General features: G+C 39.1%; 1 protein-coding gene across 10 annotated transcripts in view; it reads right to left on the bottom strand.

Moving 5' to 3' along the window:
- ARNT2 (aryl hydrocarbon receptor nuclear translocator 2) overlaps positions 1 to 27,012 on the bottom strand; it is a 175,542-nt gene that overhangs the window by 57,376 nt on the left and 91,154 nt on the right. For 6 of the 10 annotated variants that reach the window (XM_068696302.1, XM_068696303.1, XM_068696311.1 and 3 more), the window contains exons 2-7: positions 24,318 to 24,429; positions 18,092 to 18,139; positions 14,950 to 14,994; positions 14,794 to 14,838; positions 12,063 to 12,276; positions 9,583 to 9,796 (exon numbers count right to left, since the gene is read on the bottom strand). In XM_068696302.1, the coding sequence (XP_068552403.1) occupies positions 9,583 to 9,796; positions 12,063 to 12,276; positions 14,794 to 14,838; positions 14,950 to 14,994; positions 18,092 to 18,139; positions 24,318 to 24,429 (678 nt within the window). Of the gene's footprint in view, positions 1 to 9,582; positions 9,797 to 12,062; positions 12,277 to 13,334; positions 14,194 to 14,793; positions 14,928 to 14,949; positions 14,995 to 18,091; positions 18,140 to 24,317; positions 24,430 to 27,012 lie in introns of those variants that run through there. The other 4 variants (XM_068696305.1, XM_068696306.1, XM_068696308.1 and 1 more) reach the window with 4 other exon arrangements.

Raw genomic sequence — 27,012 nt, 5'->3', positions numbered from 1 at the left:
CTCTCTTTTTCTATTTTTACATTGACCATTTAAACTTGTACAGCAGCTTTACAGCACTAAAATGCTGCGTAAGGCCTGACACAGTCACATTCTGACAGGTACTTCTAAACAAATAAATACCACTGAGTTCGTGTCTCCACGAGCTGGGCACAGCTATGGCAGCAATTCTGTAACAACTATCAGATGTATTTGAAGGAGCAGAAAAAAATTATCACACTAAGACCTGCCAAAGACCCAAGATACAAAACTCCTCAAAGACAAAGCAGCCTTTCTACAGCTAGAAAAAGGATCTAAAACCCCAGGAAACAGTTACACCAAAGTACCATTAGCAGAAACTCCCACCACAGGACAGCCATCCAAACTAACTCTAAAATGTAATTTATTCCTTTACCATTCACAGCTGCATAATAAATAAATACATAAAGCTTGTAAGTAGCTTTTAAATTAAACTATTTGTTCCACTTGAATGCTCAGCAGGAAGCTTTACTGGAAAACACTTCTGCCAAAAAAGCTTCAAATTCTTGCATTCTGAATTATTTGTATTTCATTATCAAATTCAAGTAACTGGAATATATGTTTTATTAGTAAATATTATTATCATCTGGTTCTGAAATTAGGCTGTGGTCTGTTCCACAAGCCAGTGACACACAATGGAACAGCCCATTAGAGAAAATAAGGAATGAATGCTGGATGACTTTGTGAGATATTTTGCTGTGGACAGAACTAAATTTAAACAAAAGAAGGGTGAGAAAGTAGGAAGAAAACAAAATGCCCAGGGAAGCTGTCTGGTTGCTTGATATATTTTTAGTGGATCTATGCAGACCCAGGAGTTGGGCTCAGTGGTCCTTGTGGGTCCCTTCCAACTCAGGCTATTCTATGATTCAGTGACCACATCACAGAAAACTGGTGATAAGCCACATTACCACACTAGTAATGTCCTGACATATGGAAGCATTTCCCTCCACAAGGCTCTGTGCAGGACCAGGGCAGGGCAGGTGGGTGCATTAGTCCCAGCAAGCTGGCAGGGAACAGAAAAAGAATGTGGAAGTGAAGCCTCTGCTGTCCCTCTACTATGAAATAGAAGAGCTTGAGCTAAGGAGGAAAAGATGCCAGCAGCACGGGTTAAGCCAGTTATCCCCCACTTGAAGAAAGCAGATGCTTGGGGTGGAAGACTATCACTCCAAGGTACCACTCCTCCCGCTCCTACAACTCATCACGCAACAGTAAAATATTGCATTGCATTGTATTAACTTAATTGAGACAGCACAGCAGTCTAATGTGACTGAAGGAAAAGCTGGTTTCCCACAGGGCAGATGTTAAAGTTAATACTGCACCCTCCCAGCATCTGTGGAGTTTCCATTGAACCATCCGAGATTTACAGTGGGCTGCAAGCACGGCCAGTGCCAAACGGCTCCAAGAGGCACACTTGGACTGCTTTATTGGCAACGTGCTAACCAAAGAAATTTTGGTATTTGTGAAACACCAATCTTTTTCAAAGGGGGAAAAATTGCTAACTCCATATATTTCATGATGTATGAACACAGTATAACAAAACAGAACAGGTTGAATAAATATTGAACATTAAAACAACAACAGAAAAAAAAAAAATCCAGCAACTGAAAATGATCCAGTCAAACATCTGTGATAACAGACCTAAGTACACGGCACTTTCCAAGTGAGAAACTCATGATGAAGACTAAAGAGAAATAACAACCACAAAACCCACTTGCACATGCATGCCCAAGCACCTGAAAACCCACCCTAAAAGCATTCCCTAATGCTATTCAGGTGTAATAAGTCTGTCTTAGAGTACTAGGCTAATGCTGCTTCCTTATTTTTGTAAAAACATGGACCAACCTCTTTAAGCAACCACTATAATTAGTAAAGTCACGTTAAAAGTTGAATTTATTATCACTAGTTTTCCTTCCAGTACTATCCACCCATACCAAGTGCCTTAGCAGCAGGGAGACCACTGGATCTGTGTGTTTGTGTAGGAGTTGCTTTATGAACTGTTTTATGCACAGCTGACTTCTCCCAACATTTGGGATTTTTTTTTCCCCAGAAACAACCCTTGAGACCAAAGCAAAACAAAATTCTCTTGGAATAAGTTAAAGAGATTAAATGTACCATACATTTAAAATATGATCATTTGAAAGTACCTATTTTTTTTGAGAGGAAACTACGTTCTTCTATTTCTGTGATATTGTCCAGTGTGTCAAAGGGCAGAAATAACCTTCCAAGTCCTCTTCCTCGCATGAACAGCACAAAAAGCTAAATTCCATGCTCCTCTTTGCCTCTGTAAGACCATGCAACCACATTCACTGCTCACACAGTCACAAATGAATGAAGGATTTGTTCCATCCACTTCAACAGAAAAACAGTGTGATTCACTTGTAAAGGAAACCTCAAGTCCCATACATGTAATTTAATGCACAGAATGTTTAAAAGTTTCCTTGTCTTCCTTCTGGATCTCAGTACATTCACAAATTCAGACAAACCTCATTCACCCACCAAGCTTTTTATTTTGTCAGATAGAGCTGGCAAACCACAGTATATCAAATCAAACATCAACAGAAGAGAAGTGGGAAACACAGAGGCTTTGGGCATCACTTCTAAGCACATTAGTGGGAGATCCAAGATGTACGTGCCATACCAGCACAGCTTTCTCGTTTCATGCTCCTAAGCATCTACTGTACTCATTTCCTTGCAAACAAAACAGGGCTGGGGGAAGCAGAACACTCATTTCCTTCATCTGACACGTAAAAACAAGTTGAACAGTCTAAAGCAGAAAAAACACTAATTCCTTTTCATGGCATTGCCCAAGTTCAAATGCCATCTCTGGCTGGTACTGTGACCTTCTTGCTACCAGAACAAACAGTCCACACAGCTGTGGGCAGATTTTTGTTCTTTGGAACAATGGCACAGAAATGGGCTGGCGGGTATGGAAAGCCTTACATCTGAAACATCCTCTTCATTCTCCGCAATGCCGGTGGGACCACATAACTTTGCTGAAAAACAGGTAACACGTGGTGATTTGGTATTTGTCAGAAATGAGCTGAATAATTTCCAGACTTAAATATGAGAAGATGCCTTGCCTAATTTTTTTTTTTTTTCCCACCATAAAACCAGACTGAATCCTGAAATATCCAGTTCACATGAAGCACTCATATATTCTACACAAGACCGTGAACTCACATCTTGAAAACCCAGGGACAAACTCAATGCTTCTGTTTTCAAAAATTTCTGTTCCCTTCCCCTGCAGGTGCAATAATCCTGGCACAGCTGTCCCAGGTTTCCACCCTTCCATGGAATAAAGCGGGGTGTGGGTGGGTGGAAAATCCCATAAAACATTAAGAGTCAAGGTTCAGACAGTTCTGCAGAGACTTAGAAGACTTCAGGACATCTCATATCATGTATATGGAAACTTCATCTCCTCCTCTTCCACCTGCCTGCTGGTACAGTATGTTGTTTACTGGACAACTGCTTCTCTTCATCCAAGTGGTTGTTAAGTTTCATGGACATTCAATGAAAATGGTGGATGATGAACCGCTGTTTTGTCTCAAAATAAAAGACACATGTAGCTATTAATTCTCCCTATAAACATAAAAATAATACAACTTGTTCCCTACCTGTCCAGAGGCTAATGGTCTTACTAGGTCAGTCATCCTGTGCTAAAACGTTAAAATCTGAAGTATTGAGATCTGGTTTTAATTCTCTGTACTCTGACTTCCTAAGCTGCTGGGCTGGGCACGTTTCAGAGGCAGATGGTTGTTTAGAGTTCATGCACTTAAAAGAGTTCACAGAAGTAAGAAGAAAAAATAAAGAAATAAAATGCTGCCAGTTGAAACAGCCCTCTACATGCACAGTACCTTTCTGATGCATAAAACTCTGATAAATGCGCTCTTCAGAACCAAAGGCCAAGGAATAAATTCTGAAACAAGCTTCACTACCACTCTTCGTTTTGTCAACTGTCTCGACAAAGACATACTTATATGAACAAAAGAGAATTTTTCTTTTTCAAGGAATTTGAACAGCTCTGGGTAGAAAAACATCCATCTTCGGCAAGTATCTTAATCACCACAAAACACAGAACAAAGACAGATTCTGTCAGAAGACATTTCTGAACATATTTTTTGGTATAAAAATTCAGGCAACAATAACTCTAATAGATTTATTTTTTAATTATTAATAGGCTGACCCAATTTTCAAATAGATTAGGAGAAGCTCCTTGGTTTGCTAATATATTGCAGAAGTCATCCCATTAATTAAATGTTTTGATAATGCATTACTTTTTCATTAATCATGAATTTAACTGCTAGTGATGATGATGACATTTAAAGCGTAATGGCAGTCGATTTGCCAGAGCTGAGTTTCTGGGCATGCCTCAAGTCAGTCTTTGAATCTCTTCAGAGAATTTTGCGCATGAAGCCAAAGAAGAATTTCATCCAACTCTTCTTCGTATCAGTTGGATCCTCTCCTGAAACAGTAATTCAAGCTGGAGTTCAAAACGCTGACAATGAATAAGAATCACATTTGCACTCACGGGCTGGCAGTATATGAGAGATGTGCCCTTCTTCTAAGAAAGATCATGCAGAAATCAGAGTTGAAGAATTTACGTGGAGGCGTAAGACAGCACTCAGCACAAAAATCCTGTGCTGAATTTCAGGAAGAACATCTGTTGCAAAGAGAAGTTATTCCTAATCTTGTCTCTCACATGGTTATTTACTGTTTGTTGAGCATTTCCCATCTGTTCAGTGCTACAGAAAGCTTTACTTTGCTTCTCCATTGGTCTCTGGCATTGCCCTCTTTTGAATTTAACACTATTTTTCCACTTTTTACAGACAATTTGACTCTATCTACAGCATCTAGATTTTGTGGCTGTGTGTACAAACTGTGCTTGGTTACAGCAAGTTTTGCAGCTGGACAAAAAACTGCACATGATGGAACCATCACCACCAGAAAACGTATTACTTGAAGGTTCTGAAAGACAGGTTCCTTAATCCAAGCCTCTGTTCAGCTAATATAGAGTGATATTTCCACAGTACTCATGAACCACTGCAAATTGCAGCACAATGGTCTTTTCTTCTAAAAAGGTACCTATCAGCTTAACTTTTGCTGTGGTCAGTCACCTTTTCCGTCATAAAGTTCTATTTTTTTGTACTTATAAAATACGGCAATAAAATACTGTGCCAAGACTAAACTTGGCATACAAGTCACGTCCAGAAGTAACCTCAATTAATATTTTTTAGCTAGCAACTAAATTGACTTAGTCATTTTTAAATCGCTTGAAAATGAAAGCTTTGGAGGTTCTGGTTTTCATCACTTCCTTCCAGTCACAGGATCACAATTTCAGCATCCTTCAGCTACTCAGCTAAAATGGTTTGCAAAGACTTCTTCCGAACATGAGGGTCTCAAGCAGGCTTTGTGCATGGATGGGACTCTATATGCTGTTCCTCTTCTCACCTTAGGTATAAGGAAGCGGAAGGAAGACATTATATATAGATTACAATGTGCTGTGCTGCCTGGAGCTCCAAGCTGAATATCATAAACTCGTAAACATAGTGGAGGTATTCTTCAAAAGCTTTTTTTCTTCGTACTTAACTCTTTCTAGATTCTGTCTATCTTCTGGGCCATCAGAGATTTTTTGTCTGTAGCCATTTAGAGGCTCTCACTTGCATTAGGATTCCACTCTGCTGTGTGTTATTCAACCACTTCACAACCTCCAACCCCGAACCTGCATCTGAACCCCAACATCCATCAAGTTTCATCACTGCATTCTAAGAACAAAGAGGTCTTTGCAAATGGATCCTACTATGGGATCTGACATCATGCATATTTAAAGTAATTTGTTTTTCCCATCTGCAGATTTCCAAGAACAAAAAGGGAAAATACATTATTACTCTGAATATCTGACCCATTCTAATTAATCATGCCCATGACACACGCAAACCCTTCTTGGGAGCACCATTTGTTGCTATCAAGTCTCAGCTGCTGTCTTTTCTAGAGCATTTCAAACCATACATACAGTTCAGCTTTCCCTTTGCCTCAATGTGTTTGCAATTAATGTACAATAAACAAGCGGACAATTGTTCCATTTCCAGGGAAAAATAAAATCTCCAAGGGTATAAAATGAAATAGAAACTATCCATCCTTCCCCATATCCTGAGAGTTAAAAATAGAGCAAGCAATTAACTCTGCAAACAAATCATATTTTTTAGGCTGCAGTTAAAAAGCCACTCTAGCTTGGCATATGCTTTTATTGCTCCTGAAGTCCTGTCCTCTCCTTATCCGGAACTATTCCCTGCTTCTCCTTTGCACTAGCACAGAGTTCAAGTAGCCCTATGATAAGGTGGGCCAAAGAGGTATCTCTACTAAAACCAAGGTTTTTTTTTTTTTTTTTTTTTTTTTTTTTTTTTGCTTAGGCTAGCTCTCGGCTGGGCCAGCCTCCTTGATGTGACTCACACTGTAGTACCACATAAATGCCAAAGTAATAGAGGGTGAAACGAGGTGAGGATTGCATAAGCTGGTACGACTGCCAAAGAAATGCTCATGCAACCACAGCCCCAGTCTTATTCCTGGGGGCAGAAATGTGAGAGGGAGACTGCTTTCTCCACCAGCTCATTCTGTCACTTCTCTCTGGCAATGGTAGCCTTACGAGTTCTCGGGGTCTGAAACATCTTCTCTGTATAACGGGATTTCTAAGAGGTGCTGGGTTAAAAAACAACACAGCAATGCAGTGGTAACAATCAGCGTTAAGAACAAACACACACAGGGGATGCTGCTCCGATCCAGCGCAAAGCAAGTGATGATTCTTTGACAAGATGCTGTATTTGTTTCCTCAGGTCAAGGGTTGAAGGAGGAGGATACAGGGTTGAGAAATGGACCTCGAGAAGGTGAGGAGGAAAGCAAAATTAAGAATTGTAAGATTCATTACTCTTTCACCTGAAAATCCCTTCTCTTTAAGTAGCCCCAGTGTTCAACAGCCAGAGGCCACTAAATGATGGGGGTTTTCCTGCTGTTCAGGGTAACCTTCACTTTGAGTAAGAAAATTAAAAAATAAAAATAAAAAATCAAATGCACAGCTGGCTGGCTTGCACTTTGCTGCTCCTTCAAGCTCTGCATTAGCCTTTCTTTTGCATGAAACATAACTTTCTAAAGCCTAAAGAGACTTGAGGCTGCCCAAATGGTTAGGTAAACATTGACTTAAAAGAACTGCATTGCCTACTTGACGTGTTTTTTTTTTAATGTCACTATGGCACTCATTATTTCTGTTTACTACCAGTTACTCCTACCTGTTACAATGCTTCTACTCTGAATATAGCTTGTGTTACAGGAAGGGAAGTGGAATTGGTTGCACAGGCTCATGAGTGATGCTCCTGAAGTCCGACTGTATGCTGCTTAAAAGCAAATTGATGCTTAGCTGACAGTCCTGAAAGAGGACTGCTTCTCTTATTTAATGGTACTTTGCAGGGTCAAGGAAATACAAGTTTAATACAACAAATTGAAACAGCTTTTAGCTTTATTTATATGCTCCACAGACTGACAAAACTACTGTTAATGTAAAAATAAAAATAAAAAATGTACTTCATCAGTCACATCCTTAAAACAAAAGAGCAGGATTATATGATGATGTAAATTGGTCCATGCTATTTTATTAAAAAGCTAGAAAAATTCAGTAGGCACCTCAAAAACTTGTTCTTTCTATTATCATCTTACAGGACATGAGATACATACAACTATATTGATTCAGAAACAGAATTACTCGGGGGTGATTATTGTGTTTATGGCTTGTGAGACGTTTAGGCAGCCAAAAAAATTGCACCGTGCAAGTAACCACAACAGGTTTGCAAAGGAAAACTTGCACAAAGTATCCTATATAGTTAGGACCAATTATGCACTGTTATTTGCGCTTGCTTGAAACATCTGCAGTTACACACACTCTCCAGTTCCTAAAAAGCATCCTTCTACATCCAGCCTATCTGCACACCTTAAAGAGTGCAGTTCAGCACCCTGGCTCTAAAACAGGCTGCTGTTTGCCACACACCAGGAAAACTTTCAGCTGCCCACGTACGACAGTTTTAAGAGCCTTCTGTAGCAATCTGACAACTCTAAAAGAGTCAGACAGGAAAAAAGATTTAGCCCTCCAAGTACTATTATTTGAACTTCTCTTTCCACTGGCTAAAGATGGATGAAGTGTAAAAGGAAAGCTTACAGTTAAAGCTGAAAGAAATACAGAATTGGACTTTCAGAAGTACTCTGTGTTTGTCTACTCGTGCTCCAGTTTGAGCAGGTTAAGCCCACGTACCAAATGAGCACTTTAGAAAGTCTAAGTGTGACCATTCGTTGAGGTTCTGGAGTAATTGCTTCTTAGAGGAAGACGGTACGTGCATTAAAATGTATTGCATACTATATAATAAAAACCAGTCATTGTGCTCTTTTGCAAATCTCACACATACATTTTAAAGTGGTATGAAACTCAGCTGTTTTGCTCTGCACAGGTTCCCCCAAATGTTCTCTTGGGTTTGATCCATCTGGATTTTTTACCACAGAATCTTGCTTTGAGTTTCCAATATGAATACGGGAAAGCTCTGCCAAAACCACATCACATTCAAACCACAGGAAACCATGAAATTGGCACTGTTTTGACATGGAAGCTGTAAACAGTGTGCAGGTTCACTCTAAACTGGATCACTGTCCTTTGAGTTATGAAACACAACAAAACTTCCAGCAAGCCAGGTCAGAATTCTGAATTATTAAAGCAAGGAGAAATTACATGACTTTTGCCTCGATCAGGATTTAGTTATAAATAATTTTCTTTTTTTTTTTTTTTTCATTTAGCTATAAATGTATTACATGGAAGAATAAAATGAGTAGCTGGGTTTCCCCCTTTCCAATTCTGAGTTAAAATAGGATTTAGCTATTTCTCATAGCTCTGATACACAGATTCTATTAAGGCCATGATAGCTTCCTATTGGCAAGTCTTGAGCGTGAATAATTGTAAAAACCAGAGTTATACCGTGAATATTATTTAGTTGTGTGTGTCAAATGATACATAGTCAGCTGTAGCTAACTTACCACATTGCTACAGGGGCAAGCCTCTTGTTTAAAATCCACACACACTAGATTTTCAGCTGCCAAACACTAGATTTTTTTTCCTGGATTCCCGTTAACAAACCACAAGGAACTTTTATGAAAATGGAAAAGTCTGAAGTATGATTTTTGCCTTCAAAATAAACACTGCCATAAAGCAACACATTTGTAAAGAAGTCACAAGTTCATTGAGGATGAAAGGAAAACAATCCAGATTTCCAGACTGTGCCTGAAAACAATTCAGCTTCCAAACCTACCCAAGCCAGGAGTCTGAAAGGTAGACCTACATGGTTTGACTAAAGTTGAATAAATAGGAAACAAAATGTAGCGATGCAAAAGATGACTTAAATTACCGCAGTGCCTGCAAGAGAAAAAGCACTCTAATCTTGCAGAACTCCATTTTTACCAGATTTGTAACAACAGGCATTTGAATGTCAGAAAAACTCTGCAGGGATCCATAATGCAAAGAACCATACATCAGATATATCTGACCTGTCATAGAGTTTTCAGATGTACACAGCTGCTCCCGTAGCTTTTCCACATCATCTGGGTGAACTTGCTCGTACAAAGTGCTGCCAAACCATTCGGACTGAGGCTGGTTCAGCACAGGAGTCACAGAATCAGATACGTAGATGACTCTTCCAGTCTCAGCTGCAACTACAAACAGGAACCCATCTGCAGCCTCCAGGATAAGATGTTTCAGTTCCTTTCAAAGAAAGGATTTGATTAGAAGGCCAGCAAGAAAAGGGAATTAAGTAACACATATGTCACTGCCAAAGAATATTGTTTTCTTGTGACTTTAATAGATGAGCACAACGTTGGGAGAATTTTTATTGTAGTATTGAAAAAAAAAAAAAACACATCCAAATTAGCAGCAGAATATAAATTGCTGACCTTAGTAACAAACAATATTGTTTTCCTTTATTGCCTTTGATTTGGTTATCTCAATACACTTTAAGAAAATAAACTAAAACTCACTGCCTGGTGCATGATAGATATCTAATATTTTTTTTATAAAGTCATTTAGGAGTACAAACAGAGGAAATGAAGGGCTAGAACTCATATGGCAGACCCATCCCTTAATTAAATGTCCTGGATAATTTAACTGGAAAGAAAACAACAAGACTTTTTGTTTGTTTTCTTTTTTTTTTTTTTTCTTCTCCCCCTCAGGATAAGTTCTGTTTGTAAATTAAACAGTCGGTGGATAAAAGACAGAAACTGTAATGGGGCAAGGACAGGAATCCTCAGCCTCCTCTCCTATTAGGATGCCCAAGCCATCACACAAGAAACTTATACTATTTCTTGCTTTCCTTTTCCAACCTGTGGACACAAAGCTTTTGAGACCCAAGATGACTGCAACACCCTTGCCCTTTGCCTTTCTTTATGTGGTCTCCTGCTCATTGTCCTGATCACTTCTGCCTGAGATACCCACATATCTGCCTGAGACATAGCACCCAGAGCCTCTACTCCACCTTGGGATCAGAAGTTGGGGGACACAGACCTTTAAATCAAGGCAGTTCTGTCCCTCGCTTTCAGACATTTGGTCTAGACACCCAATATCTTGAATTGCATATGCCAACAGCTCTTTGCATGCATCACACACAAACACTGCCTTTGGTTAACAGAGCTTGAAAACTTATGATGTGAAAAGATGACAACTATCTCCCCAGTTCATGAAAAACAAGCTTGCACAGCCCTTGCCTGGCGCCTTCAGCAAGTATCACGGCTTAATAGGATACAGCAATGAGTTACTGCATCTGAAACTCATATAGGGAGCTTCCTGAGCCCCATTTCAGGTTAGATAGCACAGCATGGCTGGTGTGAGAGTGGCAGATACTACCTGATAAGGTGAGGATCAAAATCTAATTAATTCTACTAAAGCCCAAAAGAAATAGATAACACATCTGGAGAAACACTTAACAGACTGAAGATTTCTGCTGGCTTCAACTTCTTTACTGTAGAGAAAGCACATCACTTCTGAATCCCTTAGTACAGTAAAAAACAAAACAAAACAAAACAAACTCTCACTGCAAGCTGGCTGCACTATACAGAGGACAAGGAATATATAATTAACTGCTTTGAATATATAATTAACAAAAGATAAGCTCTGTCATCCTGCAAAGTTCAAAAGCCAAGTTGCAAGGACAAGTGAGCAAGATGCCCTACCAAAAGCCAGTTGAATGTCAGTCCCTCTAGAAGCACACTTCAGGAAAGCCAGAATATGTAGAGACGTGAACACTCAGAGGTCAGCAACAGCTGCTGTTTCTCTAACAGAAAGAAGTAGTACCTCTAGCCATAACTTACATGTGTAAGTACTTATACTGTTCAGACCACAAAAATGCACATTACACTCATTGGACTTCAAAAACAATGAAGGTGGTAGGAATTTCCAGTGCACTCTGTTAAGCACAGGTTTTCTTTGAAAACTGGGTGCATGTTCCCTCCTCCTCCATCAAAAATGTAACCTCAGCTGCTACAGATGGGATTCATCTCAGCCCAGTTCAGCCGCCTAGAACTTATGCATTGAAACTAAACAATTTTTTAAATCTTCCTTTAAACTAAGGATGGAGAGGCAGATTTTTGCAGATTCCTTTCTATCTTTTCTAGAGAAACTGTGTTAGGACAGGAGGAACCCAGTCCTAGAGATGAATAGTCATCTCCAATGACAATGGACTGCCTGTGATTTTCTTTTCAGAAGGACAGACCTCAATGTTAAGTATCACCTTATGCCGTGAAAATGGACAAGAATGTCCATTCTGCAGCTTCAGAGCAAGGGATCTCTCATATGGTTATGATAAAGTCCAAAAACTCACAAGAAACCTGTGTTCATTTACGTCTTGGTTGTTTAGCTTGTACCAGTTACTACTCAACAGTGAAGGGTCAAACTGAGACCATACTCCTCTCAGCACTTCCTCACACCACTGAAGACCACAAACCAGAGAAAACAGCTATTTGTGAAAAAAACACACTACCTGTTCTGTAAGAAACGAAGGCTTGTAAGCTCCATCAGTAGATTTATTTCCAGTGCCCCTCATTGATTTCATGTGTGAAACAGCCATCCGAAGAATCGTCAGCTTGTCAGGTTTACGAGCCAACGCACTACAAGTGGGTACCATATCAGACAGTTCGGTGATGTACTGTGTCATCTTATTTCTTCGGCGCCTCTCAATTTCACTGTGATTCTCCCTGATCATTTAGAGAAACACCAAACCAACAGAAAAGCAGACAGGATCAGTGTAAGAATTTCAATCAGAGGTAATAAATCATAATACTTCACACTTGTTTTGCAGCTTTCCCTCCAGGAGAGCAAAGTACTTTACAAAGCTAAGCACTATTATCTCTCAGTTTATAGACAGAAATCCAGGCTACAGAAGGATAAATGTGAAAAGAACCCATATTTCTAGCCTATTTGTTTCTGGCCTTAATCTCTTAAGCAGTTTAGTATCCTTTGTTGAAGGACTAATAATGGAAGTAGAAAAATATGAGGTACTGACACCTGTCAACTCCTGCCAAATGCCCAAATTTGCTACAGATGTCCTGCATCTCACAGCTTCCAGTCCTTGCTCTAGGTGTTGGCTCTGCTTGCAAGAGGCCTCCTTCAGAGGAAAGCTCTCGCTAACAACTGGATCGTGTCAGGAGTAAGAGTCAGTTCTGACTGACAGCTAAAAAAAAGAAAAAGCCTACACCCACAACCACCCACTTAAGGACAACATAGGTCTCCAGTCCTCTAATGCTTTGTGGAAAGTCCCACATCCCAGTACAAAGCCACAGGCCTGCAGGGAGACGCTACAGGCCTACAGGATCAGACAGGACTGGGACTATATATGGTATAAGAGTACATACCAAAAAAAAAAAGTAAATAAATAAAATGAATACAAAAGACAGCAAGTAAACATCTGGCTTGTCAGACAAAGATCAGAATTTATGTACAAGAACAATCTAACACAGCAGGGAAGTAACAATGACAGTACTTGATGCTGCCCTGCTTCAGGCCGAGCTCCAGTGTTCTCATCTTTTATAGAAAACATATGACTGAGCTGGTGAGCCAAATCTGAGAATTCTCAAAACTGACAGTCACCAAAGTCTGCCAGGGCTGAAGATCTGAGAGTTCAGTTCTCCCTTACTGTAAATCACCACTGCTTGATCGCTATCAAGGAATTTCACCAATAAATGCAGAACCGAGAGACAGTCCAAAAGGACCTAGAAGACTTCTCTGCCTAGTACTTATATTTCAGATACTGTACCTGTCAGGTGGCAGCTAAATACAAGTACACAACAGGTATGTGATGCTTCGGATGTCAAAGCAGCATCTTCCACTGATTTCAATGAGCTGTGCATGGCATTTTCTTGTGGGATCTCTGGCTGATCCAACAAGATGTGAAAGGTGATCACATGGAGAGTCCACCAGCATTGGTCAGTACAGAAACACAAATTTAAAAGAAACTGCAACATTCTTTGGAACTGAATGTTATGAAGAGTGATCATGAAAGGCTTAGCACACTTTTCAACTACTTTAATAATGGAGCCCTTTCTGAAAATGCAGAGAAAAATCCAAGCTATAGCATGCTGCTTCCTGAAATAGAGGAATGCACGGGCTTGCCCTGCTTTGCATTGTATATCCTCTTCCCTGCACATGCAGGAGTTTTAAGTATAGGGCACTGCATCCAGAATTACTAAGTGTTAGGGCTCCATGCTGTTATTATTCCTACTGATGCCTGTGCTTACTGTATCTACACCCAGGAAATGCAGGTATGGATCCCAGCAATGATAGCCCATGGTGTTTTAGTACATCACAGAGTCCCTTAGCTAAGGTCTCTATTGACTTGCTGTCTGTTACAACTTAATAACAAACCTTTCCATTCCAAATGGCTGATACACAGCCTTTGTGTGGGTCTGCACATATGTGGGAGAGATCACTGCCTGTGGGAGTCGGACTGCGTACATACAAACAAGTAGAACATCTTGTGTGACAGTGTGCATGTACATAAGAGCATGTGTGTTCAAGTCTTTATTACATGACGATAAATACAGACAAGGGGAAAAAAATGCATTTTTACACGATGAAAGCTTGGTCTAAGTTCAGCATTTTCTCAGAAATGGTGGCTGAGAGACAAGAGAGACAAAGAACACACATTCAACACATATTTTGCATTTATAAATACATATTTCATTGTCTGCCACTAAAGTATTTTGATACTAATGATCATTATAAACAACCATTATAAGGAGTAAACAGACTGCAGGACTTCCTGAGAAGAAAGAGAAGAATATCCAATAGTCCATTTATTTCGTTTATGATCATAAAAGCTAAAAAGTATTAGTATGTTAACCAATTGGCCATGAAAAGGTTCAACCAAACAAAACCCTGAAACTTTCCTGAAACTAGTTCAAATTTAAACTCTTAAAAGAAAAAGATGGGCTGTGCTCCTTTTCCAAAAGGGCCTGCCCAGGGAACCCTGGCATTCATAAACATGTGCAGGATGATGTCCTAATTCTGTCAATTCCAGCTTTGTTTTTGTGTGGATGTTTTGGAGGCACATTACATTTTGGGAGATCGTGGGAGCTGATCCAAACCCACTTTGGTCCAGCGTTAGTGTTTCTGACTTCAAGCACTTTTGGATCAGTCAACCCTTCTGACAGTCAGAACTGCATCATATAAAATAAAAATGGGGGCAAACCATTTTTGATTTTCCTTTTTCATACCTGGCCATCCTTTCTGTGTCAGCAGTACTTTGATCATCTTCCCACCTAGAAACAAAATAACCAGCTCTCTAAGCTAACGCACAAATACTGAGATGTTTTGGATATGACCATTCCCCTCTTTTCTCTCAGCAGAAGACCTCTACGGAACACGCCTACCTTGCAAACTTTTCCTTATCACCAGAGATTTGATCACCATCATACCTATAAACAAAAGATAGCAAGTAAATTCACAAGGGTTATACATTGCAGTAAAGTCAACACACAGCAGAAAGCAAAGAGGTTCACAACTGCAAACTATTACAAATAACAGCAAGAAATATGAGGGCATGAAAATAATAAAGCAAAGAAAATGTGGAGTTTAATGAAACTTCCAAGCCATGCTGATTCAAAAACCTCATTTGTACATTTAAAACAAGTTGAAGACGTATTTCAGTGGATTTATGCAGACACTCCGACATACACTTATTGCTTGGGAAACTTAACAACCAGCACCATTGCGGAAAACACCACTGAGCTTCTATCAGCAGCAGCCCATGAAATATTCATTGCTGTGTTGGAAGTGAATGAGCTGTATCTTTCCCAGATTGCAACCACAACTCGCTCCTTTCAGTAGAGGGCACTGATGGTCTACAGATAACATGGGAGGGCACAGACACACACTTAAGTGCAATGCAATATATAGGGATGCCTTCAGAAAAAAGCTCTGGTAGGTATCTATGATGCACCATCTGTTGGCAAGACTGTCAGGCAGATGAAACTGCTAGGTAAATAGAAGTGAAATTAAAACTGGCATAAATATCTAGAAGTAAGCAGTTATCTCATTCCCTCCCAAATCAACAGAAGTTAGATGCCCAAACAGGTACTCGTGGTGTATCACTGTCAACTTTACAGAGGAAATCCAGATCAATGGGACTTCTGCCCCACAGCATTGAATTTTCACTGCTTATGAAGTGCTGTTCCAGAGATGGCACCAATATGATGTTTTACTAAAAAAGGACATGCTCTTTTTCCTTTCTCTTCCCTAAAAACATACTGATCCTTCAAAATTAGATTTTGCTAAAGTAGTTACAAAAAGATGCATTTTTTGCATCTTGAAAACAAATATCTTACTTTTGAAGAAACCAAAAATGCTTTTTTCCAAAACGGAAAAAGTACGTTTTTGAAAATACAAAAAAAAAAAAAAAAAGTGCTAATGGGTTTTCTACAAGTGAAGAGTATCACTGGTTAAGAACAGACCAGTAAGATTTTGCATTAGAATTATGTCTTTCCAAAACAATGTCATTTATTACTACAGAGAGCCTATGAAGCTTTTGCTTATTACTTGATAAGGAAACACAGCATAACTAAGCATCTTTTCTCTTCTAAAACCTAATAATTAACTTTTTATCATCTGAAATGAGTTAAAAGTAATTTTAAGTACCACAAACGTGCAAACTCCTCTATGAGGCTTCATATTTTCCTTCCTCACTGATTCAAACTCTCATGACAAAGCTTAAGTGAGACTTGAGCCGCATTCCTTCCTACATTGTTTTAGCACTAACACCCTCAAAACCTTCAAGTGAAAATGTTACTTTTTTCCACTTGACCCTGCCCTGAGAACATACTGTGCTCAAACAATTTTAAACAATACAGATTCAATGAGGAATGGCCACATGCCGTTAGGTGAGAAGTCCATGCATGTGTCTCCAGGTGACAGTGAGAAGTCATGCAGGTACCTGAGCTCCCTTGGAACTCCCTGAGAAGCAAGGTGTGTTGACACACATGGAGCACCATGCTAACACCACTACTTCTAGTGCTGCTGCTAGGTTAGGGATTGCCTACTCATTCTGGTCTGGCTGGCTGGGCTGAAGATGCTGTTGCCTCCAGCTACTCTTTTCTCCCTTCCAGTCTCCCAGCTGACCTCTACGAGTGCATTAGTGAGGTACTTCAGTCAAGGCAAGCTGGGTTAGCTTAAACTTGTAAAAAGCAATTCTTTGCTAACTAATTTTGGCCAACACAAGCTATGAATCAGTTATGTGAGCAGTTTGGAGAAGGGAAAAAGTCCTAGAAGGAGGACAACTAAAAATAACATCTCCTTGAGAGGTCAGCCGTGGCCAGAAGAGGATGTCTGCACATGGCCCTGGGCATCTCTACATTGTTTTTCTGTACCCTCTCTAAAAGCAGAACAATCTGTTTTGTTTGTTTGTTTTTACATCATTTAAGATTTAAATATCATATTTTGATCTGGCATCTAAAATCAGAGAGTCTTACGCACTCTACACCATACTTCTCCAATAAAAATAATGGAAATATTGGCTTTCCCCACAACCCATGGCTGAAGCAAGGCTGGAGAAAGACCAACTCATGTGCGCAACTGTGCCTAGAAACCCTCATGCTTATGCAGACAAAAATCAGATCATATTAATTAGTAATCTTGTACCCTTAAACACATCTTCTACCAAACGTTAGACTAGCCCTCAGACCAGGAGTTTTGATGCCACAGACTGGAATATTCTTTGTGTAAAAGACACCAGCTCAACTTGTGTGCTGCTGGTCCTGTCCAGGAGGTTATGTTATGGTGTTGCAACACATCCTGTTAAAACCCTGTGCTTGAATATGGCTGCTGCTATATAGCTGCAATTACAATTTGAATGATCAGCAGTTATCCGTAGGCCTCACAGGATCTATTCTCAGTGCAGCCACTTGGTTTCTAATGAAAAAATGCAAACAGTGTGACTGGAACAAAAGGAAAAGTGAAAAATGGCAATGATGCTTTGATGTTTGTTTTTGTTTCTAGCATAGAATATTCCACATTAACTTTAACATTTATTTTGGCAATTCCTACTATTCAGTTACACCTAATGGTACATAATGACCTTTAATCTTAAAAAAACAACCCATGCCTCTAGGATCTGTCAGATTGTCTTAACAAGTAGTTAGTATCTGAACTAATTTTGAAATAAAATTCTTTTTCAGTGGCAAAAAGACAACTTCAGCAATGTCAAATTATCAAAATTCATTTACAGCAGTTGAAATACTAAGCTATGTCAAATGAGAAAAATTGTGATTTTTAGCTGCAGAGTGAAATTATGACACAAACATTCTGTCAGCTTTGTAAGCCAATAACTACATTAAGCAGATTTTTGCCAGCGTGCCTAATTTGCAGAGGAAGCTGGTAAACTGTAACTAGAATTTAGGTCAAGCTGTTGGCAATTTCTTCAGCCCATATCCACAGAGACTATAAAACAGCAGTAGTGGGACAGCTGTCTTTCTCCACTGAAAAAGTAAGAAATTTGGCCAACTCTTCATAAAGGCTCACCTTGAAAATTTGCTGGGCCCTTCCCCATCTTCATCATCGAAATCCATTCTGTAAAAGCAAGATTTCCAAATATGTAATAATGAAATTGGCAATGGTGACATGAACATTCAAGTCAATGGTTCGCAATCTTGTTTGATATATATTTTGACTGGGGGTAGTGATGGCTGTAGACTCGTCTTGCTCATACTCTCCAGACCCCCTAAAAGTAGCTTATTAGCTGCCAGGAATACAAAGAACACAAGTTAAAAAACAACAACAAAAAAAAACAACCAACAACCACCACCACCAGAATGAAACAAAAAAAAAACAAACAACACCCTGTTCTGATACACAAAAATCCACACTGCTAAAATCAACAAATAAAAGGAAATATTAAACAAATGCAATTCTTGTGAAACAGCCAGAAGTGCTATATCTCACAGGCCTGATAGAAATCTACAGAAATTAAAGGTAGAGCAGTATGAACTCCCAGCCTCTTCGCCAAAAAGATTACGTATTTCACCTCTATTGATCATAACCATGGCACACTCTTAGACCTGTCCTATATCACCAGTAATTTCACATGAATTACCAACCAGGCTGTAGGTAGCAATTACCTGGCTGTAGACAGCAATTACTTTGTAGTATACCTTACCTAGGCCATATTAAAATGACCTGTGGGTCTACTGTGCCCCCAACTTACCTGCTTTATGTCCCAGACCTTCTTCTTAAGTAAAAGAGATGAGCTCTTCCTTGGGCCAAATCCTAGCCCTCCAGTTAGGATGCTCTAGGGAGCCACAAAATGCAAGAACCTCTTTCTTCACTTTACACAGAGACACTAGGAAGATTAACCTCCTAAATTAGTCACCTAGATTACTTTCCTACAGTACGCAGCATGATTACCTCCTTCCTGTTGATATTGTCACTACAAAGCTTTTTACAAAGTATTTTTTTACATTTTTGTATCCCTAAGAAGAGGTAGACAAATAGATATCCCGATTACAAGGGGGCGACTCTGGCATTATGTCAGACTAAGAACCATCTGATATAAAATTACCGTATACAATTATTGTGTTAGTGTATTTATTTTAATAAGAAGCTATGTTAGTATGGCAGAGACTTGAGCAGTCACATAAATGTAATTCATGTAGATAGGAAATCATTGGTTTTTTTGCAAATGGTTTTGTTGGGTTTCTTCACACTCAAAGCTTTCTAGCATTTCAGTGTAATATAATACAATTTATATAATTAAAATTTTGATGCATCTACTACTTCATGTTAACAATAGATACATGTCATATTAAAGGCAAAACCCTGAAAAGTGACAATATTTAATTCAATATTAAAAAACAAACAAAAACAAACAAACAAAAAAAAACCACTACTTTCCAATTAAAAATTAAGACATACATGCAGAGTATGGGATCAGTGGTGTAAAAATAGTCTTTAAAATTGCACAAACATACAGCAGAATGTGCTCCAGTTAGACAATACAGCCTTGCTTCCTAATTTTGATATCAAAGATACATCTGACTCACAGCAATCTACGTACAATCAGGACATGAGCAGCAAATAAGCACAGGAATTGGAAATGGTATTAGAAAAGACAGAGTAATATTTTCCAGATGGCAATAGTGATTATTCATTTCTAAAGGAAGCAAGGAGAAAACCATTTTCCCAAAAGAGTCTTAAGAAGAGATGCACATTTAATTTGGTTGTTTGATGCAATCATCATTGTCACTATAAATTACATTCTTGCTCACCTAATTATCACCAAACCCAGTTTCTAAATCACTTCCCTTGCCAGTGACCTCTCAGCTGCATTGCGCAGAACAACACCGACCTCCAGCGGCCAGCGACATCTCCTATGCAGAAGCACTAAGCCAGGAGGACCCTGTGATGTGCTGCTAGACCCAAACGTGGCCTTTGGTGCTGGCATCCACAGCCTGGATTTCCTCAGATGTGCAGCAGCACTAATTGTATTTTAACATTTGTGCGTTATCATCTTGTTGAAGCTGTCCTCGTACCTACCTGCTTCTTCCCCACATAGCAGTGTGCCTTTATGCACATAGATGTGTATATACAATAGCCCAGAACCAACTTTGGGGTTGGGTTATTTCGCTCACAGTGCTTCTGCTAAAAATGTGAAAGTCAATGTTAGGTGAGAGCTGTTTCATTTTAAGTAAAGCACACACTCAGGCAGGCACTGGGCTGGCTGCAGCTAGAACAACTTGCAAAATCATCACATCAGGTATATCCTTCCCTGGTTTCACTGGCAACTGAAAACACAACTGAAATAAAGCTGGAGTTTCAAGTGTAGGGAACATGGGCAGAAAAAAATACATAGCCATACTATAGGGAAAAGACTTTTCCCCAGAGATTTAGTAAGACCCTGCTTAAATTTGGGATGCAATATTTTTTAATTCGTTTTTCTTCCTCTCCAATACACTAGGATTCCATACTGGGGTAGATTTTCTTAGCTTCCCGCCAAATACTCTAGCTGAGTGCTAAGAAATGGATTTTCCCCTCAAAAATCAAATATTGTCTCTGCTGCACTTTAGACTAAGTTTTATTATTACCAGAATATAATACCAAGAATTACAGAGAGCCTGATGACAGTTTAAGGCTCGATCCTGCTGCCCATGCTCAATGCATAGTCCCACTTACTCCTTACTCCCTTCTTACCCAAATGGCTGGCTATCAGCTTCTCATCTCATAAGATCTTGATGGGTTAATACCCATAGGTAACCCCTACCATATGCATAGGAGGCTCATCACTGCAGAAACTCTTTGTCTAGGGTGCAATGCCAGACTGCAGCATACTAAATCTCTAAATAACACCTTTGCTTTGTTCAACTACCAAAAAATCTTGACTTCTTTCCAAATGCAATAATATAAATAAAGAAGAAATTGAACATGTAGTTCATGAAAATGTCAATACTTGTAAAAATGCAAATATATCTGCCCCCTCTTTGTTAATAAATAAGTTTCCCACTTTCACATTTCACTGTGCAAAATGAAAAAAAAAAAAAATCCTCTAAAAGTCTGAAAAAAAACCACCCTCAGGTTTAAAGTCAGTGATTCTAAATTCCTGCCAGAACCATTCCATCTGCTTTGTAGTAAGGCAAAGTGAAAGGTAAGGAATCAGCTGCAACCTTTAGCTGAACACAGCAGAACACACAAAAATAATATTCCAACAAACTCCCCACACCCTGGCAGATAAGATCTTCTGTTCAGATAGAATATATTGCACAGTACCAAAGCAATTGAAGCAACCTCGAAGAAGACAAATGACATCATTTCAGAAGTTTCTGAAAGAGTATCTTATCTTCATTTAAAATTCCCATTAAAAAGAGACTTTAAAAAAGAACTGCACTGTGCTCTTTTGTTTTGAGGAGGGAGCATAAGTCTTATTTTCCTCTTTCACACTGTTCTCATCAATTGTGAAAAGATCTGATGTACGAGGTACTAAGTAAAATATATTTTCCTCAAAAGATGTGTGGGTAACATAAATAATGTGACAAAATATTTTTTATTACTGATTTTTAATTAGGAACATTTTCATACAATAAAACAATTCACAATACAAGGTGGTTCTGCACAGGTTAAAAAATGAGATGGCAGAGAATTTGAACACAACAAAATAATTACGTAAAAATCCCAAGCAGTGTCAAAAGATGGCTTGCCACGATTATTCGGTATAGGAAGGGGCAGGTAGGAATGATGGGGCAGAGCTGCTGAGATGAGGATGAGGATCTGCACTACTTTGTTCGGTGCAAGACAGGGGCACCCAGGGAGAGAGATTGCTGGCTGTGGTCTCTTCTTCCCCAGATCTCCCCATTCTGTGCCTGAGAAACAGCAAGACCATGTGCTGAACTGAAACAAAACCAATGCCTCTGTAAAAGCAAACAAAAAAACAGCCCTTCCTCCCCAAGTACAGATAACCAAGGAGGGCAAAAAAGCGCCGTTTATCCTCTACCTTAAACATAAAGACTTCACTTTACGTTCAGTAGTTACTGATCACAGCGATGTTTTCTCTTATGCACTACTAGGCTGTCACTTTTTTTCTATGAAGTGCTTGGTATAATTTATAGAAAGGAAAAATATTTTTCTGAGCTGTCAGTGAAGCTGAATGCCTGCACCACAGAACACCTCCTGGATAGCCAATGAGTTTAAACTGATCTACATTCAAGTCCATACAGCAATTATTCTGCCAGCTTGCCTCAGCAATTATGAGAAAAGAAACAATTTTCAGAGATAACTGGAGCTAGAAAAGACGACTGTGTTCATGAGCTATATTCCTTTATGTCTGACACAAAGCATTCATTTCTAAAATGCCCAAGGATTTAGGTGTACAAAGATATATCGCCAGGACAGTAATGAAAGGACCAAGTGTTAGCTGCAACTTTGTTCAAAGAGAAGCTTCAAGGAATTAGACACAGCAGGCATTCTTTCCCTCCAGGCCTGAATATGTACACACTGAACAAAAAAAACGCACCCTTGGCTCAGGCTTGAAGAAGGGTTATTAGTTTAGAGCTACGGTGCACAGATAAAGTACCACAGTATGGATATAACAGCAAATCTGTACTATCTTATTCACTGAATTTGCATATTAAATACATTTGAAATCATTTGGTTTTGCGTTCTTCCTATCCTCCCCCACTCTGGTTCCTTGCAAATAGATTGACGATATTTAAAATGCAACATTTAAAGCAGAGCTTTCAATTAATATCAAGTCAGGATTTAATATAATCAGAAGATTTCACAGTCAGCAGCATCAGCCCTTGGTAACAGTAATTTGCAAACTTGTATTCGTAGTTGACATGGTTTATGATCAAAAAAGAGATCAACTATCCTGCAACTCAAAAGCACAGAAGGTTATACAAGCCATGGAGCAATAAAAATATGTTAATGCTTTGTTTTCTCTTCTGAGGGCAACTTTGAAAAGGCTTTTTCACTGAACAGTTTCAAATTAAAAATGGAAGGGCTGTTAAAAACAGATTTCAGGAATTTTTCAGAGCGGTTCTGTACAGTTAGCTCAGCATACGGAAGCACACTCCAAGGGGAACAACCTCCAAACTGTCCTGTCCAAAGAACCTCCCTCAGAGCAAACGCCTCAAGTGCTCAGCTCACACCAGCTCATTTCTGCATCCAAGGCAAGGTCCACGTTCTCCTCTCTCAAACTGTTCCAGGAACGAGACTCCAGCACCAGTACTTGGGCAGGCACCCAGAATGGGCAGCACGTCTTGGCCAGCCATTCCTAGGGCAGCGCTCACGGGGAATCAGCTCTTCTCAGTGAAGATTTTATTCACACTATCGATCCCGTTAAGTCCTACCACTGTAATATTTAGGGCTAAGTATAATACTAACCAATCTCTTTTGCAGGCACACTTTTACCAGAGGTATCTCAGGGAAAGAATCAACATTACTTGCAATCAACCATTTGTTAAGGAAAAAACAAACAAACAAACAGTATTTTTGGTACTTCTGATAGTATTAGAGTGTTTTTCTGCTCTTCTGCATCTCTTGATATGTTTTTCTTTTAATACAGAAGATTACTATCAGCTGCCACGGAACAATGTGATATGGAAAAACTATGGCTACACCATGCCAACCATTATATTTGGATAAAACAAATCTTCTTCTTTAGCAGAACCTTCATCTAGGTTAGGAACTCGATTCAGGCCCTTTCTCCCAGACCTGGGGAGACTACGCAGCATTTCCCATGAAGTTTAGGATATCATACACCACAAACTCTGAACAGAGAAACTACTTGTGCTATTTCTGTATCTGGGACTATAAAGAAAACATTATTAACAGAAGGCATTTATTTGAGAGATTCCAGGTCCAATTTTCAGATGAAGCTGGATAAGTCGGCATGTACAAGTAAGAACACATCTTATTACCTTTATTCAAATGATAAATGCTTTTGAGATTAAACAGACATAGGCAGCACACAATCATTACACAAAAAACAGCCATGGGACCCAAACTCTGTTTCTGGATGCTTTGCCAAATCCCAAAGTCCTTTGAAGTGTGCAAAGCAACAAACACCACTCCTATCAGCAAGTTTGATCTTGCAGTAAGAGCAGATACGTTGAAAAGAAAAGCAAAACACCAGCAACTAATGCCATAACACAGTTTACCTATATAAACAGTGTATAATAAAGATACAAACACATGTATATTTCCAGTTGTTCAATACAAATAGTTTCCATTCAGCACTGAAAAAAGGGAAATGGCTTACCCAGAGCGGCGCTTTCCTCCTCTGGAAGGCATGGATCCTGCCATTCTCACCTGTCCGCTTGCCATTGGTGCCACCGGCAAAGCCACCGAGCCAGGAATGTCAGATGCCATTTCTGTAATACAGAAGTAGGGAAAAAGGGAGGGGAAAAAGATCTTTTAATCCATCACCTCTAAGGGGAAACCCATGATGACAAAATTACAGAAAAGCCCTTTCAAACATAAACGGGGAAAAGCTTTCCTTTTTATTTCTAAGCAAAAGCAAAGCTCTCCCATCAAAGCCTAGCAAGCTGTCAGCTCCTTTAAAACAAGTGCAGTTTTGTTAATAACCATTACGTGCGCCTTGGGAGATGGCTGAGAGAACACAGCATATACAGCAGGTGCCTCTGCATTAATGTTTACCTATGGGATTGTCACAGTTCTGCTTCTCGGAGGGACTGGCAGAGGAAGGCCAACAACCTTTACCAGTAGTTACACTGCCCTGTAGAGATACGTGGGGCTGAATTCCCAAGAGAAATGAAGCTGTACAAACTGAGAAAAATAAAACTTCCAGGACTTCCTGGTTTGCCAGAGAGGTCAAGAGTTTAGAGCAGGAATTAATTATTGGGCAATGCTGTTTTTTTATTATTTACATTTTGGTAGCACTCAGTGGACCAGACTGAACTTAGCAGAGCTCCAAGTCTTCCTGTATTTCTGCGTGGCACCTTGCAGAGCTGACCTGAGCCTGAAATGTAGGCTGGCACTCATCCCTCTGCCAGTGTTCCAGGATTAATGAGATCCCCAAACCTCAAATCCTTAATCTAAGGAACAAAAACAGTGCAACTGTCTTCAGACCACTAGTGGCAAGTACTTCTACAAGCCATCAGTAACAGTCTGTTACACTCTAAAAAAGAAAGATGGAATATAATGTATTTATATCATTTTTTCCTATTCTGCATGTTAAGAACGTTTTGTCTCTGTGCAATTCCTGTAAAGTATGCAAGCAATTAAAACTTTTTAAATGCAGATAAACTTTACTTACTCTGGAGGTAAAAATCTACAGTCATAACATTTAATTATCATGAAAGAAAATGCATCCTCCTTCCAACTTCTCTTTTTTCAAACTTGGCTGAGTATCCGGAGCTACAGATAAATATATTTACTAATGGAAAGCAAATCTGTTCAAAAATCCTGCTATTCTTTCCCAACAGATCAATACAAAAGAACTTCAATTATGGAAGCAGGAATCCATGTTTCTTTCATTATGTCTGTAGAGCACTTCATCTCTGCCACTCTTTATATAAACCCATTATGCAGCATTATGCATTTCAAATAGTAACATTTTATCTGTTCACTGATTCCATGAATTTCTTCTGGTGCATTTACTTTTATTAACTCCTTTTCAAGCAAAAAGCAACAGAACAAAATACTCATCCAATATTTTTCAAAAAAAAAAAAAAAGAATGTGCAAGGACAACCAACAATACCTCTGCCTACATTACCATACCATGAAAAGTCCTGCTGTGTCAAAAGCTTCGGGTATGTGGAATCACTACATTAATGTATATTGGCATATTTCCATACAAATAAAAGCAAGAGCATCTAAACAACTGATAAAACACTATTTCCAGAAAAAAAGTACTTTTAGTACTCTCATGCCGGTAATTCACTTGGAACATTCAAACTCGTGTTTCATGGGTATAACCGAAGGTTATTTTGAAATGCTCTGCTGACTCATTTGTTAAAACAGATGGTGAAAACCATAAATCTACCTGCAAAGTGTCCCTACCCCTCAGAAAACACATTTTAGTGTAAATCATTCAGTAGATCAGTTTTTGCTTTTTTTAATTAGTAATCATAAAACAATTTCAAATCAATTGACTGGTATTTTAAGGGACTGAACATAATGCTGTATTTGTAATGAGAAATTCTTGCAGCCTCCTTTTCCTCAAGGATAAAAGAAAATTGAAGAAAACCATGCCAAGGGTTGGATTCATCTCCTCTTCAAAGTATGGAAGTAAAGGAGATTATTTAAGTTAACTTTACAGATAGAAATAGAAATGACACCATCCTTGCACTACTATGCATCCAGTGCTTAGGGATGTATCTGAATCAGGTTGAGTAGCCCTCTTTTTGTAGGGCCCTTGCTCTTGTCACTGACTACTCTGGCAGACTCATATAGTTCTAATCAGATGTCCAATTTAGGTGGTTGTGGCTAGGCAAAATGAGTTGGGTTTCTGCTCTTATGTTCAGCCTTTAATATGTGGAGGCATGAGAAGAAAGGACAGTTAGGGAATGTCAAATAGGAAGGAAAAACAGGAACTGCATATTTTTAACAAGAAAAAAGAAAAGCACAGGCAGTGGCTACAGGAATGACCAAATCACAGACTCAGCCATATCAGTGTCCAAAAATACCTGAAAGAAAACATTTTGAAGCATATAATCAGATTGTACCCTGCTAGACAAATGAAGAGTTACTGTGTAGGTATCTTCAATCTCCAGAATGACGCATCAATAAAAACACAATGAAGAAATCAACTTCTTACACAAAATAGCCTTTGAACATGTCTTCACAATCCTAGGAGAACAAAATTAAGTTGATTGAGTTAACTGCCCTAAGAGGATGTATTCAAAAATTTCCATTTCCAAGATACAAGCACAGGAAAATAAAATCAGGGACTTCACACACATTAAAGCTCAGCTAAGAGTGCCTATAGTTT

The sequence above is a fragment of the Anas acuta genome, chromosome 12, assembly GCF_963932015.1.
Source record: "Anas acuta chromosome 12, bAnaAcu1.1, whole genome shotgun sequence".
Classification (NCBI taxonomy): domain Eukaryota; kingdom Metazoa; phylum Chordata; class Aves; order Anseriformes; family Anatidae; genus Anas; species Anas acuta.
Note: the sequence above shows the minus strand (reverse complement) of the source record. Positions and strands in the feature narration are given on the sequence as shown.